We start from the raw sequence: 15,453 nt of genomic DNA on the forward strand, positions 1-15,453 counted from the left end.
GCAGTAAAGTTCCTCGGTGATATGCAATTCCCATCCAGAGCCATATGAGTTACAAGTTTGAAAAACCTTTCCTCATATGTAACTTGTTTTCTCATTGAGCTTTGTCAAATTGTTGTGACCCTTTGTGAGAATTATTTCATACGCCCATGATCAAGATCACGTACACGTCCACTCACATGCTATACTTCTACACTGGAAGATAGCAAGTACATGCCCCATCTATCTACAAATAAAACTCTATGACATACCATGACTATCTCTCTCCAAGTTACCTGAAATTTATGGGCTATACAAAAAAGAAATAAAAGATGTATACCTAAAGAAGGTATGCCACATGCCCACAAGGCACGTCATAAAAAAAAAAGAGAGAAAAGATGCACACCCAAAGAAGGTATGCCACATGCCCCCAAGGCATGACAAAAAGAAAATATAGCCCATACCAAAAAAATATTACAAGGAGAGAGAAATCATATAAAGGAGTTTCATCCATCATCCTCCAAAAATATCCACACACTTGCACATCTTGATCAATGTTTATGACTTGTTTCTCCTTTGGATCCGGTCTTTGACTTAGCAAAATATGAGAAGCAGGTTTGTCATCATATCCTCCATACCTACAGATCCACCAAAAAGAAACCATTAGAAGTAGGATGGAAAAGAAAGACACACTAAAAGGCCTTGGTGAGGAATGAAACACATTTGAGCGATCCGAGAGATCACCCGAGGAACTTACAAAAATTCTTTTCAAAAACTTTATAAAACCTCTGGATTGACGGTTGAACAAAGGAGTGGGTATATGGTACTCTACAAGCCGTTCTGACCCTCAACCGCCAAGGATGAGGATGATGCTATAAGCCCCACAGGAGTAAGGTAAAAAGGTACGAACAAGGCCATCTTATTCAGAATAAAGGTAAAAACACTCGGTTGTGCCTTGTGCATAAGTCAGGAATGCGACATTGTAGCAACTCCTGATCAACAACCTAGGTCTAAAACTTTGCTCGGGACGAGCAAAGGGCTAGCTTGGGGGAGTTGTTGACGGTCTTTAAGTGCCAAATCCGGCCGTCAACTAGACTCAATAATAAAGGAAAATTATACGCCTTACTAACATATTTGTATCACTAACCTTGCTCCATAGTTGTTTTCTAGTTTTGTACATTTCAGATGAGCAAGAGCGAAATAAGACGTAAACACGCACCAGACGCCACACAACTACGCAGAAGATCGTAACCGGTGTCACACACTTACAAGGAGGGCCCATCTGGCAGAGCAAACGGGCGCGCCATGCAAAATGCACACAAGAAAAGACATCAGGGCCCACACATCAGCCTGCCAGAAGAGGATAAGGACGAGGGGTGCCAAGGTGGGGTCGGCCGAACCTAGCCTGGCTCCCGTCTAGGTGCACTTCGAGGATGAGTCACCCCCAAGGCACTTGATCACCTTCCATATGTGCGTTTGGTGGAAAACGGACCTCCACTAGTATAAATAGGGCCCCCTCTCACCCCTCTCAACACACACACACCCCCCCTCTCATTCCACTCTCTTCAAGGAGGCTCTCTCTCTCTTGCTCTCTTAGCTAGGTAGTGGAGCTAGGCTAGTTTTCCTTAGCGAAGCAAGACGTCCTCGGGGTCGTTGAGCAATCCTCGGTTCCCGGTATGGCTTTGTATCCGATTTGTAAGACTTCTATTCATAATATAGAGATATGCCATGGTTGCTTTGCTATCTTGATAGTTTATCAATCCATGCTTAGTTCGTTCATGAGTTATGCTAAGGTCTTGGTTAGACCAGATGATCCGGGTACGAATAGGGGTTCGTTGTGCTTTCGGGCTTGCTCTAGCGTTTTACTTGTTCATCCGAAGGGTGGGAGACCCGGAGATGCTAGGGTAGTGACTTCATACACCATCGTGGTGCTCGGGTATGTAGGATCCTTCGGATATGACCGTGCTCCACGGTGTGACTAGGGTAGACGGCAGGTGGTGACAGCCCTGTCTATCCGGCGTAACAGCTGTGTTGCGTTTAGCGTATTCCCCGACGTTCAGGTTCGGTGTAGGAGTTCATGCAAAGAGGTAACGGGACTGGATGTACTCCGGTGCGGGACCTTCTCCCCGCCATCCCATTTTCCTGGCACCTGTAGTCCTAACCATGTCCTAACATGACCCCAGCTCTGGATAGAAGCACTAGGACACCTAACCTATCCTAAGCTCCAGCTAACTTAACGTAGGATAGATTAGTCCTTTCTTTTGTCGTTGCTCTCTTTTATTCCTTCGTCTTGGAGTGTGGTTGTGTGCTGTGTCACATTACCTTTGCTTATTTCTTTATCTTGGCTTACCCCTGTTAGAGTTTTGCCTATTGCTTGAGGCACAATGTCATGGTTAACATTAAGTATAATACCTTTACCACTGCCATCCTTTGGGAATAAATAAATAATAATACCCTTACTCTCTGGGTGAAATGCTACAACGGTATATCCATGCGCTTGCGGATCCATCTATAATCGTATAGATTATACCACGAGAATGGCACCCCTTTGGTGCAGCTGCTAGGATGGGTTCGGCGCCCTCATTTCTAGTGATTGCACTAATGACCGCCAACAGGCGTTTCTGAGGCCGTTGCCGAGGTCTTCGCAAATCCGGTATCGACTTAAGAAATGCCAACAGTGATCTTGCATCAATTCTCATTCAATGGATCGGCAACGAGATTGAAGTGGTACATGGTGACACTTCATCTTTCATTGCAATCGCCGATTCCAACACACTCGGGGTGCATGATGACATCAAGTGTTTATCGGGTTTGGACTTGTCCGATTATGACCTGATCAGTTGCACCAAGGATGGGTTCATACCTGCTACTCTGAAGCCGATGGAGAATCGGCTGCATTATTGTAAATAAAATGAGTGCAATAGGCAACTCAGGCAAGACTGGTCAGATCGGATGTCCAGATCGGTCCGACCGGTCATCAAATCGGTGCACAGAGCCAACCGGTCAGACCGGTCAGTTCAACGGGTCAGACCGGTCTGACGTAGACTGGCTACAAGAGAGAATTGAGCACTATCGAGCGCGGACGAATGATATGTGCGAGACCATTGAAGATCTGGAGGACATGGATAAGTTAGGTCAGGGTTTTACGTCAGCTGATTCTTTAGAAAAGGTAGATATTCAAGACAGAACTATTCCTAGGCCGACTTTTGTAAATGCAAATTTATCGGTTGAATATAAAGCCGATTTGATTAACTTATTAAAAGAATATGTTGATTGTTTTGCATGGAGTTACTCTGAGATGCCTGGTTTGAGTCGTGATTTGGTTGAGCATCGGCTGCCAATTAAGGTCGGTTTTAGACCTTATAAACAACCTGCTAAGCGATTTAATCCAGTTATGTATGACCGAAATAAAAAAGAAATTAATCATTTATTAAATGCTGGATTTATTCAGTCTTGTCGATATGCGGAGTGGATCTATAATATTGTGCCCATTGAGAAAAAAGATTCGGGTAAGATTAGAGTGTGCATTGATTTTAGAGATCTTAATAAAGCTACTCCTAAAAATGAATATCATATGCCTTTTGCCGATATATTGATCAATGAAGCTTCTAGACATCATGTTATTAATTTTCTTGATGGTAATGCTGGTTATAATCAAATATTCGTGGCCGAAGAAGATATGTCTAAAACGGTCGTTAAGTGTCCGAGTTTTGTTGGTTTGTTTGAGTGGATTATCATGGATTTTGGGTTGAAAAAATATGGGTGCTACTTATCAAAGAGCTATAAATTTAATCTTCCATGATTTACTTGGCGTTATATTGGAAGTTTATATTGATGATATTGTAATTAAATCGGCTGGTTTGGATAATCATTTAGCTGATTTGAGGTTGGCTCTTGAGAGGATGCGTCAGCATGGTTTGAAGATGAATCCACTAAAATGTGCTTTTGGAGGTTTCATTATTCATGAGAAATGCATAGAGATTGATCCGAAGCGAGTTGAAGCCATGAAACGTGTTGAGGCTTCTACTTACAAGAAAGATTTATAGAAGTTTCTAGGCAAGTTGAATTATTTGAGAAGATTTATATTTAACTTGTCTGGAAAGATTGATTCTTTTACTCCTATTCTTCGGTTAAAGAATAAAGCCGAATTACTTGTGGGGCAGAACAACAACAGTCATTTGAGAAGATCAAGAATTATTTGTCTTCACCGCCAGTGCTTAAGGTGTCTAGGAGAGGGGTTCCTTTCAGGCCTTTATGTGACTACGGAAGATAGAGTTATTGGTGTTGTTTTGACTCAATGGACCGAAGAAAAAGAATACATTATTACATACATAAGCCGGCGACTTACTGATGCGGAAATAAGGTATACATTTATTGAAAAATTGTGTTTATCCTTATACTATGCTTGTACTAAATTGATGCAATATTTATTATCTAGTGCTTGCATAGTCACTTGTCAAGCCGATGTTATTAAGCATATGTTACAAAAACCGATTTTGAGTAGAAGAATCGGTAAATTGGCTTATGCATTTGTGGAGTATGATTTGGCCTATGAATCTTTGAAATCTGTGAAAGACCAAATTGTAGCAGACTTTATCGTTGAACATCGGATTAGTGACGAGCATAATTTAGAAGTCGACTATATTACTTGCAACCATGGAAATTATATTTTGATGGGTCGGTTTGTGATGATGGGAGAGGAGTTGATATTGGTAATGTTCTTGTCTCTCCAAGTGGTGTCATATTTGAATTCTCAAACCGGTTGGAAAAATTTTGCACAAATAATCAAGTTGAATATGAAGCACTCCTATTTGGCTTGGAATTTTTGCAATCCATGGGTGTGAAGCATGTTGAAGCCTTTGGTGATTCACTTTTGGTGGTACAACAAGTATCTAACGCCAATATTATAATGGAACTTTGAATGCATATCATGATAAATGCCTTGACATTATCTCTTGTTTTGATGAATTTATGATTCGACATATTCCAAAGGAAGATAATGAAAAGTCTAACACTCTGGCTCAGCAAGCATCTGGCTATAATGTTGCAAAGAAATATTTCAACATTAGAAAGCCGATGCAAATTAAAGCCTAGTCGCTGGTGGTGGGAACTGTAGTTCAGCCGATAAATCTAATCAAAAGGTCGAGGCTATGGTACAAGATTGGAGGGCCTATTATAACATATTTAAAGGATTCTGGTCGTGGTGCAGACAGAAACATTCGGCGTTTGTCATTTAAATATATTTTGGTTGATGATGAGCTTTATTGCCGAACCACCGATGATATTCTTCTCAAATGTTTGGGTACTGATTAGGCCCGTGTTGCTATCGGAGAAATTCATTAAGGCATCTGTGGTACACATCAATCGGCTCCTAAAATAAAGTGGTTGTTTAGAAGAGCCGGTTTTTATTGGCCAAGTATGATTTCGGATTGTTTTAGATACTATAAGGGGTGTGAAGAATGTCAGCGGTTTGGTAATATTCACTTGGTACCTGCTGTGTTGTTGCATCCTATCATTAAACTTTGGCCTTTCAGAGGACGGGGTTCAGATTTCATTGGTCAAATTAATCCTCCTTCTTCAAAGGGACATCGCTTCGTGTTAGTTGCGTTGCGACAGATTATTTCACTAAGTGGACCGAAGCAGTTCCTTTGAAGAATATGACATAGAGAGGTAATTGAGTTTATGGGTGGGCATTCGGACAACCCGAAAATTTCGGGTCGGGTTTTTCGGATTTTTAAAATTTCGGGTTTCTAGAATTGTTACCCGAAAATTTGCCCGAAATAATCTGATTGCCGGCACATCCAAAGCAACAAGATTTCCAAAATAAGAAATTGCAAACCCAAATTTATGAACAAGCACACGTAAGAAAGCCAACAAAATATACATCGAGAACAGGAGCCGAGTATTGGCATCAAAAAAGACTTGCAGATCTGCAGCTGTTCTTTACTCGAGTACATCAATCGAGTACTTCTTTATCAACGCCTCCCCGTTATGGCCTTTGCTTGGTCACTGGTTGCTTGTAGATGGGATCCAGCGAGGGATCCAGATCCTTGTCTAGCTAGTTGCCTTGCCTGCAGTCGAGGAGCCGGGACTCCTGGGGGTAAGGAGAGGAGAGCGACGCCGGGGGCCTGCACTGCACACTCGCGCCGCGCTGCCGGTGGGCGGTGGCCGTCGAATCGCTCGACGCGACGAGATGCGCCGGCACCATCATGGGCGGGTGCGCAAGACTCACGGGACTACGGGAGAGTGGGGGCTGGGGGCAGTGGGCTGGGGTGCGTGTGTGAGGGGTGGGGGCTGGGTGGTAGGGTTACTAGCTGTGCTGCAAGGTAAAAAGGCTTGGTGGATGGTGGGCTGGGCTGACTGAAAATATTTGGGCTGGGCTGTTGTTCGGGTTTTTCGGGTACCGTGGCTTAATACCTGAATTATCCATAATAATTTTGAGTATCATGACTTGCAACCCAAAATTGTGTTCAGGTTTTTCAGGCTCGGGTTTTTCGGGTTCGGAGTTCGGGTTTTGGGTAATATGCCCAGCTATAATTGAATTCATTACAGAGCATATTATTCATAGGTTCCACATCCCTCAAATTTTGACGACGAATCAAGGTTCATCATTTATATCGAAAGAGGTACGAGAATTTGTCAAATCTTACAAGATTAAGATACTTAATTCATCTCCATATTATGCTCGGGCCAATGGTCAGGCCGAGTCTAGTAATAAGATCTTGATAAAAACTCGTCAAGAAAAAGATAGAGGAAAATCCTAGGAGGTGGCATGAGGTTTTATTTGAAGCATTGTGGGCTCATCGTATATCTAGACATGGTGCTACTAAAATTACTCATTTTGAGCTTGTTTATGGTCAAGAGGCCGTTTTGCACGTTGAGATAAATCTGGACGCTTATAGATTGGCTAAACAAAATGACATTTCCGCTGTTGATTATCATGATTTGATGATGGATAATATTGATGAAGTGAGCGACAAGTGGTTGCAATCTTTGAAGAAAATTGAGGAAGACATGCTTCGGATGGCTAGAGCTTACAACAAGAAGGTAAGAGCCAAATCTTTTAAGGTTGGTGAGCTGGTTTGGAAGACAATTCTACCTCTCGAGACAAAAAGCAATAAGTTTGGCAAGTGATCGCCAATCATGCTGCCGTTGGGTACCCTTACGCATTTCCCAAATCCACATCCAGTGAAACGGGTAGGGGATGGGCACAAAATGCTATACCCATTCGTAGAATGGTAGGATATGGATATTCCTGTTAAAGAAAGGGTACGGGTAGGGTATCCCCGTCTCTACCCTTTTCTCTGTCCCCTTGTCAGATTGTGGCTTGTGGTCAAGAGCTTGCCTGTCTCCCTCACCTCTTCGAGCGGGCACGGCCGCCCGGCGTCCAGAGCCAGTCCCAGCCTCCCAGGCTTCCCCTTTCCGCTCCAGTGCAGCAGGCTCGGATGCCACCACGGCTGTCTCCTTCCCCCGGGAGCTCCTCCGCCGTCGACCTTGAGGCCGTCGCGGAGGTGACAAAGTGGAAGATGGACTCCGGGCTGGACGCAGATACGATGCGTCCAGCATCATGGCCACGTGCTTGCCGCATGCCGCGTCCACGTTCGACGGAGGGAGCGGCACCTCGTAGTACCTCGGCACTGCCGGCGGTTGTCGCCGCGCCGTGGTGCAGAGGATGCGTCAGATGCGCTTCGTCATTTTTGTGGCTAGTGTCCATTCTCCGAATTCCTCAATCCCAATCTCGGTGCTTTTCCCAATCTCGGTGGTTTTCCAACTGATGTATATTTGGCTCTTACTCAATCCCAATCTCGATGCTTTTCCAACTGATTTAGCATTTTGAGCCTTCGAATTCATGAAATTGTATGGATGTGTTGCCTGAGGTTTTAATTCTTTAATTTTTTCCAATTCATATCCATTATCCAATGGCTATGGATAATTGGATGTGGATAAATTTGGGGGGGGTATAGAATGGGCAATGGAATTATCTGGATGTCCGAACTTTGGTCATGAATATTTGGATATATGTCCGGATACTCCGGGTGTAGGCTGTGGTACGGCCGACTGATCTGACCGGTCAGCCCGGTCTATGTCTGTTTAGTCCGAGTCGAGATAGATTTGTAATTTGGAGTCTTTTTGTAACCCGATTTAGAAGGGGTATGTCCTCCCCGGCTTATAAATATAAAGGCTACGGCCGATTGAGGGTTTTCTAACCACAATCGAATCAATACAATCTCTTTTACTCTTTTTCTCAAAACCTAGCTTTTTCAACCCCTTTGTTGTTCTTCTTGCATCTCTACGTTGTTCGAGGGCGTCTTGGGTGGCCTGCCACCCTCAAGACAACCTTAGATCTTCGAGCTCTGATGGGGTCCATCCCGAGCTTGAGGTTCTAGGTCTTCGCGGGTTTTCTGCGTCCAACCGGTCTGACCAGTTGGCGTGACCGGTCTGACCGGTCGCCGTCTGAAGCTCACTGGTGTTGATCATTTGCGATCCGCGCGTGCTAGCGCATCGATGTGTTGACCAGATTAGCATCAACAATTACATCATGAAAAATCAATAATGCCTCAACATTATGCAGTATTCTCTGTTTTCTTTTGGGAGAACACCATGATTATTCTGTCAACAATAAACAAACTTTATACACGACAACGTAGTAGTACAGTTTGGCAATTTTGTAACCTGTAAGATCAAGTCATGACAATGTTGTGACTTGTGACCCCATTAAAACATAATCACTACATGCCTACATACATAACCACAGTAACAGAAAAATTAATAAAGCGTGACTCCATTTTTCATAGGACGCTTCCTCTTTGCACCCGCAGTTTTTAGCCCTCGAATCTCACATACAGCTACATAGCTATGGTAGGGCGGTATTCGAGACCTCCATCCTAGGGCCTCAAATGTCCCTTCAGCCTTAACACTTCCATAAATCACATCTTGGATTCTTATCTTCGGAACATCATCTTGTGAAGAGCGTTGGTAGTCATAATGAAGCACGAAATCTTCAGAAGGTATAAACATTCTCCCAAGATGTGTAGGCTTTTTCCCATTTAGAAGATCAAATGGATGCACACCAAATTTAGAGATATGCTTCTTGATCATTCCACTCAAAAAGGCCAAAACCTTGTACCAAAAGTGGAAATCAATGTTGTCCCTCAGCAAACAACCGACCACATTTGCACTAATGAAGCACCCGTTCATCATCCTGGCTATCTCCATAGCCATGCGGGCAAGCCTCGGATGCATCTCAGGATCCATGCTTCCAAATGTGAGCATCTTAAAGAAATACCAATATGCTTCATGGGACAGATACTTCAGACTTAGTGTCCGGGTTGTTCCAAACTTTATGATTTCATCAGACCGGCTTGTGATAATGATTTTACTACCGCTTGGTGCATGTTGTATAGAAGCAGAATACAACCTGTTCCATACATCTTCGGTGAGAGTGCCAACTAAATCAACAACAATAAGTAATCTTCTTCCCTCTTTGTTTGAATTTGATCCAGGATTTTGATGTTCCATTACATATCCTTCTTTGAGCGCAGCAAGGTCAACACCTGTGAGGTCATGCCCGTGCAAGAAAAGTATTTCTGAAAAATGGTTACGGACCCTTGCATCTTCACAAACATGAGCAACAAGGGTACTCTTGCCAACTTTACCGGGACCAACGATGGGCAGGACCTCTAGTTCTTTAGGAGCATGAGGTTGTGTGTGCAATAGGAAGCTGATGACAAGTTCCATTTCCATATGGCGCCCAAACATGCAATTTCCCACCAGGAGATGCATGCTATAAGGTTGGCGGTATAGGCGTGGATAGCTCATCAAGAACACAATTATCTCTTCCATATCAATGATCATGGAGCTTAAATCATCAAGCGACTTTTGCAGCTGTTCCGAAATCTGTGTGTTTCTGCTGGACGAGCACAAGCCTTGTAGAGAATTTACTACATTCGAAAGAGACAAAGTGTTGCTCAGGACCTGACCTTTGGTCTCCTTTTCGCTTTGAGATTGGTATATGAAGGTGTCGAGGATGTAATAGCCGTGGTGCATGGAGTCTCTGAGTTTGTCCAGCTGCTCGAGAACACCTCGGTTTGTGATCTGCCGTCCTATGGCCTCATCGATGATGACCTGTGCCCGGAGCAGGATCCTGCGGAGGCGGTCCTCCATGTCCGGTGCTGTTGGCTTGAAGCTATTTTTGATAAGGAAATTTATGGATCTTGTTGTCAGCTCGTTCAGAACAGCAGTAAGGAGAATATTCATTTGGGAGACTCTCCTTTGGAAGAGAAAATGCAGGAGGAGGATGCGACAATGAACAATGCTCGTGCAGTGCATATTAGCATGATATATATCTGAAGGGAGGGAGAGGGGGAGAGAGAGAGAGAGAGAGAGAGAGAGAGAGAGAGAGAGAGAGAGATTACTTGTAGAATTCTAGTCATACAAAAGGTTAGTGTTGTCCAATGCATACTATGTTTGACGTTTCAAACTCCTTTTGGCCTTGCCTGATTGTTCCATGGCATTTCCTCTCCCACGTTGTCAAGAAATAAATATCACCAGTACCACCAGAGAATAGGTACAGCTCATGACCCTACAGGTTTTGTTTAGTGAGCCAAAGTCAGCAACACCATATCCTTAATTTCTTCCCCTGTTTCTGATATTGATCAAATTAAGGAGATTTGATCCAACACGACATCAGTTTTCACATGATGAAAAAGCACCTGTTCCTTCTCCCTTCTCTGCTGCATACCTACTTGTGTGGAGTCCAGACTGAAATATGGACACACAGACATACCTTCTCTGTTCCTTCTCCCTTCTCCCAGTACCTTTCTTATTTTGGTATGGGTCCCACCTTTTTGGTACTGATTGGTACCATTTTCTATGTACCTCTTAGTACCTCTTATGTCTCAGCCGTTCATTTCAGTCTGATGAATGATCCTCATTTGTTTCAACCATTGTAAAATTTATCCACACATAATTGAATATCATACTTTATAAGACGAGCAAAGATTCTGCAGATGAGGTACTCGTCCAACATCCATAACTCTAAATGCCAAATAAAAACAATGTCTCTGCTAACACTGTAATGTTTTTCTTGGCGATATACACTCACGTGTGAGTGTAGAGGCCGGAACATTTTTTTTCTTTATCTGAAAAAACACTAATGTTTTCAACTCGACTGATGCGGATCTGAGACAAACCTACCAGGAGGACTGGTGGTACAGCTTAACATTCTGTTATTAGTTTCTTTGAATGCTGGAAAGGTAAGACAGTAGTTGGTGAAAAAAAAGTAACGATTGTTGCGTACTTACCGATAATGAAGGTAATGGTCGTTGTGCTAATTTCTCCTCAAGGAACTGTATGTGTGAGAAATTTAGTCAAAGAAAAATGAAGACCATGCACTCCTCTATGCCTGTTTGATTCACAAACCATCTTGCATCAGTAGCGATTATGACTTCAGAGAAGAACAACAGTGTGTGTACATTAAGACATCAAGGTAGAATCAAACAACAAGATGATGACTTAAGCAGGTACATAAGACTAACAATAGAGATATTAACAACTTGTGAAACCCTGTAACAAAATATTCTTGCTGCGTGAAGGTTGGTCCAATGGATTAGTCAGTGCACGTGCTTCATATTTGACCCTAGCAACTTTGCCTGATTCTCTTATATTTCATCCCCCTCATTGTCAACAAATTGAAACCAAAACGAGCTGAGAAAGGTACATCGCTTGACTCTGGAGCCATTGGTTAGTAATCTGAATGCAAGATCCATCACCACGTATGCACTTCCCTGCAAGCTGCTTTGCAACATGCAACATGTGGTTCTCCACTTCCATTAATTCCTTATTCTCCCATGCTGCTAGTCTTTGATCAAATTAAGGAGATACTTTTCTGAAATATATATGGAGATGTTACAGTCTTTGGAGGAGTCCAACCTTCTTTGGAGGAGTCTTTAATTCCTTATTCCTGCTCATTCCTTCTCCGTTGCATTACCTTCATTGGAGGAGTCCAACCTGAAATATGGAGATGTTACAGTCAGCTACTTCGGGGGAACTTACTAAACAATGAATGATCGTCCTTCGTGTGCAACCTGCCCCATGTTTACCTATTTTAGATAAACCAAAGTGTTCTATCCGGCTTCATCTACCTAGGGCAGAATCAGACCAAAAGATTACATAGTTCTTGGGAGTAATTCCCGTCACACAACCAACAATCGAAACAAAGCACACCAAAGTTCAGTTTAACTAATGGAAACCTGACTTGACGATAACCATCCAAAGGAAGCGAAGATTTGGAGAGCTGCCCCTTCAAGTAATTGGCAAATTTGCCGCAGCACCTCCTGGTCTTCCTCAAGGCGCTATAGCGACGCCCACTGCCGGAGCCAGAACGTTCCCCTGAAAAGTACCTGCAAGAGAATTCTTGGTTTGCACTTGTCAAACACCACTTCATTTCGAGAAAGCCAAATAGTCCAACAAAAAGAAGTGGGTGGGGATTGGGGCTCAGCATCCCAGCCCAGGACGGCTGACTTTCCTCCATCGGTGGCGAGATTGCTCACCGCCTGATGTCGTTGGAACAGTCAGTGCTCAGTGCGAGCAGAAGGGACAAACAAACCATCTTTCTCATCGTCTTCCTCGCTCGGCTCAACCTCAGTATAGTTCGCCGAAGCGGAGACACCTGCTCCGCTGGCGAGCGGGCCGTCTGCAGGTATTCATTCCATACTCTCCAGGTCTCAATCTGAAGCATGACTCTTCAGTCTGATGCAGTTTACTCTGTCTTTGGTTCTCTTCATCTGCCGTTCTGATTCCGCCGATTTGGGATTTCAGTCTTCAAATTTATCTCATTGCATTTCAGATGCCATCTTATTTCCTACTATTACTAATTGAAAGCTCTTTTCAAACCTGTAACATCCCAGGTATCATGCAACCCTGAGATGCTACACTCTACACTACCAAATGCTGGAAATTAAAATTTCAGCAGCAAAAACTTATATACAAGCAACGCGGAAGCAACAATAGATAGATGTATATGAAAAGTGCGATGCTCCATCAAGACAACTCTAAATCATGTTCAAATATGATTTAAGTTACTACAAGATCAAACAAACTCAGACTTATGCTCTAAATCATTATGAGGTCATGTAGAAGTGTATGGCGTGCAACTAACCCACTTCCCTTCATGCTAGCTTCAAAGGATAACCTGTGGAGGGATAAACAAGGGTGAGATTGAATAATCTCAGCAAGTGAACTACTTTAACAAGCTATTTAAACTACAATAGATTAATTAATGATTTGACAAGGTAGCAAGTATCAGAAGATAGCTCCACTAATCACCAGATGTACTAAGAGTATAGCAAAGATAAAATAATATTATTTTGATATCGAGCTACTAATAATGAATAATGTGAGATCCATATACGGTGATGGTAAGCAACCCTTAACACAACTATAGCATACGAGTCTCCATAGCAACTAGAAACAAAAGTAGCAATGTGTTGACCATATAATAATAATAATAAAATGCAATGATATTTAACTCGAATTAAGGTGCAAAGGAATCCAAGGGAACAACACGTGCAATATATCCATAATCCCTCAAGTCATACAAGACACCCATCACTATGGAGAAGAATCATTATCAAATTATTTCCATGGTAACCATATCCACCAATATCCAAATATCCATACCATAAAACAGTGAATGTAAGAGGCACACATCTGGTATATATCCAACTCTCACAAGCCACATCGCAGTGCATGTCACCATAGGCCACAGTATTTGTATGTGATACTATATCTCCATCATATCCAACATTCAGCCAAAAATGCATATCAATGCACATGAACAGGAAGCCTTCATACCCATCAAGGTATGAAGCTGCACCTTTATGCCAAACCAATGATGTATGCATATGAATGCATATGAACTCCTGCCTTCATACTCAACATTCAGCCAAAAATGCATATCAATGCACATGAACAGGAAGCCTTCATACCCATCAAGGTATGAAGCTGCACCTTTATGCCAAACCAATGATGTATGCATATGAATGCATATGAACTCCTGCCTTCATACTCAACAAGGTATGAGGCTGTATCGTTATGCCCAATAAACGATGTTGTACCGATACGGTCGCAACCATAGATTCGCGACATAACTCCAAATGACATGTAATGCAGTGCAATGCAATGCAACAGGATCTCCAAAGCCAGGTATCATATACTCCAAATTCAAATACCCTGTACTCCATGATGGAAGGAGAAAAAAATTCATGATAGTTAATACCAGAAATGCAAACAGTACTCCCGCAACATAAACAACACCAACCATGATTGAATAGTTATATGTTCCAAACACCAACCAACCATGACTCTGTAATCATATATTCCAAATATCAACCAACCATGACTCAATATCATATGTTTCAAACACTAACCAACCACGCTTGAATATTCATATGGTGCAAACATCAACCAACAATGACTGAATGATCATGTGTTGCAAACATCAACCAAACAGTTATTCATACGATTATATCTATAGATCTCCCTAATTTTAACAGAATTAGGATAGTGTGTAGCCATTATTAATTTAAACATATAAAAAATAATTTCATATTCCAAGCCCCAAGCATATCTATCATATAAAAACATTTCTATGTAGAGCCGATCAGCCCAAGATTCAATCCATATATTTGAACACATATACCAAATAATAGTAGGATACTACTTCGAATCTTGCTCATAATCCAGACTCCAATTTATCCACACACGATAGCATTAGGAGACATAAATGCCACAGAGATTTTTATACACCAAGATTAGCATAATAACCTCTATTATAACAAGCCCACTCATTAGTAAACCTTCAAGGATTCCAAAGATTTTACTCACAGGAAAACATACCATAGGATAAATTACTAAGTATAAGTCATATGTAAATCATCCCCGGCCATAAATTCAAAATCCGTCACATATACACCACCTCATTTATCTATCCACCCATGATGAAGTAAAAAGTCACGTTACCTCTAGATTTATATTAGCAACAACATTTCATATTTCACCCAATCATTATGATTCATGTCCAAATTTGTTATACCATCACTTATGTGTGCTGCATTTTATAAGCGGAGGCAGCAAAAAATAGAATGTTAAAGTTGTAGCAACGCAACCGCTATGTTCACTTGCCTTTACCGAGCATGTAGACATGTCATAGGTGCCTCATAGTGACATCACCAGCTAAACCACTCATGTATCAGAAAAACAACTCCAAATGACATAGATAAAGCAATGCAAAGTGATTCCATGCCCAAAACCTCAATCCAAAAGGGGCACCTACGAACAACAATTCTCGTCACCAACATCGATGAAGAGCGCCAGTGCTTCTCTTTTTCATATCTATTTTTATACAATGAATGAGGTGCCAAACAAATTGATATTCCAAAACTACAGATAAATACCTAAAACTTTCATGGAGAACCC

At 42.2% G+C, this 15,453-nt stretch overlaps 1 protein-coding gene across 1 annotated transcript; it reads right to left on the minus strand.

Moving 5' to 3' along the window:
• Nucleotides 1-8,594: 8,594 nt before the first annotated feature.
• On the minus strand, nt 8,595-10,263 carry LOC120713927 (putative disease resistance protein RGA3). Its single transcript, XM_039999885.1, has one exon. The coding sequence runs from the start codon at nt 10,231-10,233 to the stop codon at nt 8,743-8,745; it is 1,491 nt and encodes a 496-aa protein (XP_039855819.1). The 5' UTR covers nt 10,234-10,263; the 3' UTR covers nt 8,595-8,742.
• Between the last annotated feature and the right edge of the window lie 5,190 nt (nt 10,264-15,453).

The sequence above is a fragment of the Panicum virgatum genome, chromosome 6K, assembly GCF_016808335.1.
Source record: "Panicum virgatum strain AP13 chromosome 6K, P.virgatum_v5, whole genome shotgun sequence".
Lineage (NCBI taxonomy): Eukaryota > Viridiplantae > Streptophyta > Magnoliopsida > Poales > Poaceae > Panicum > Panicum virgatum.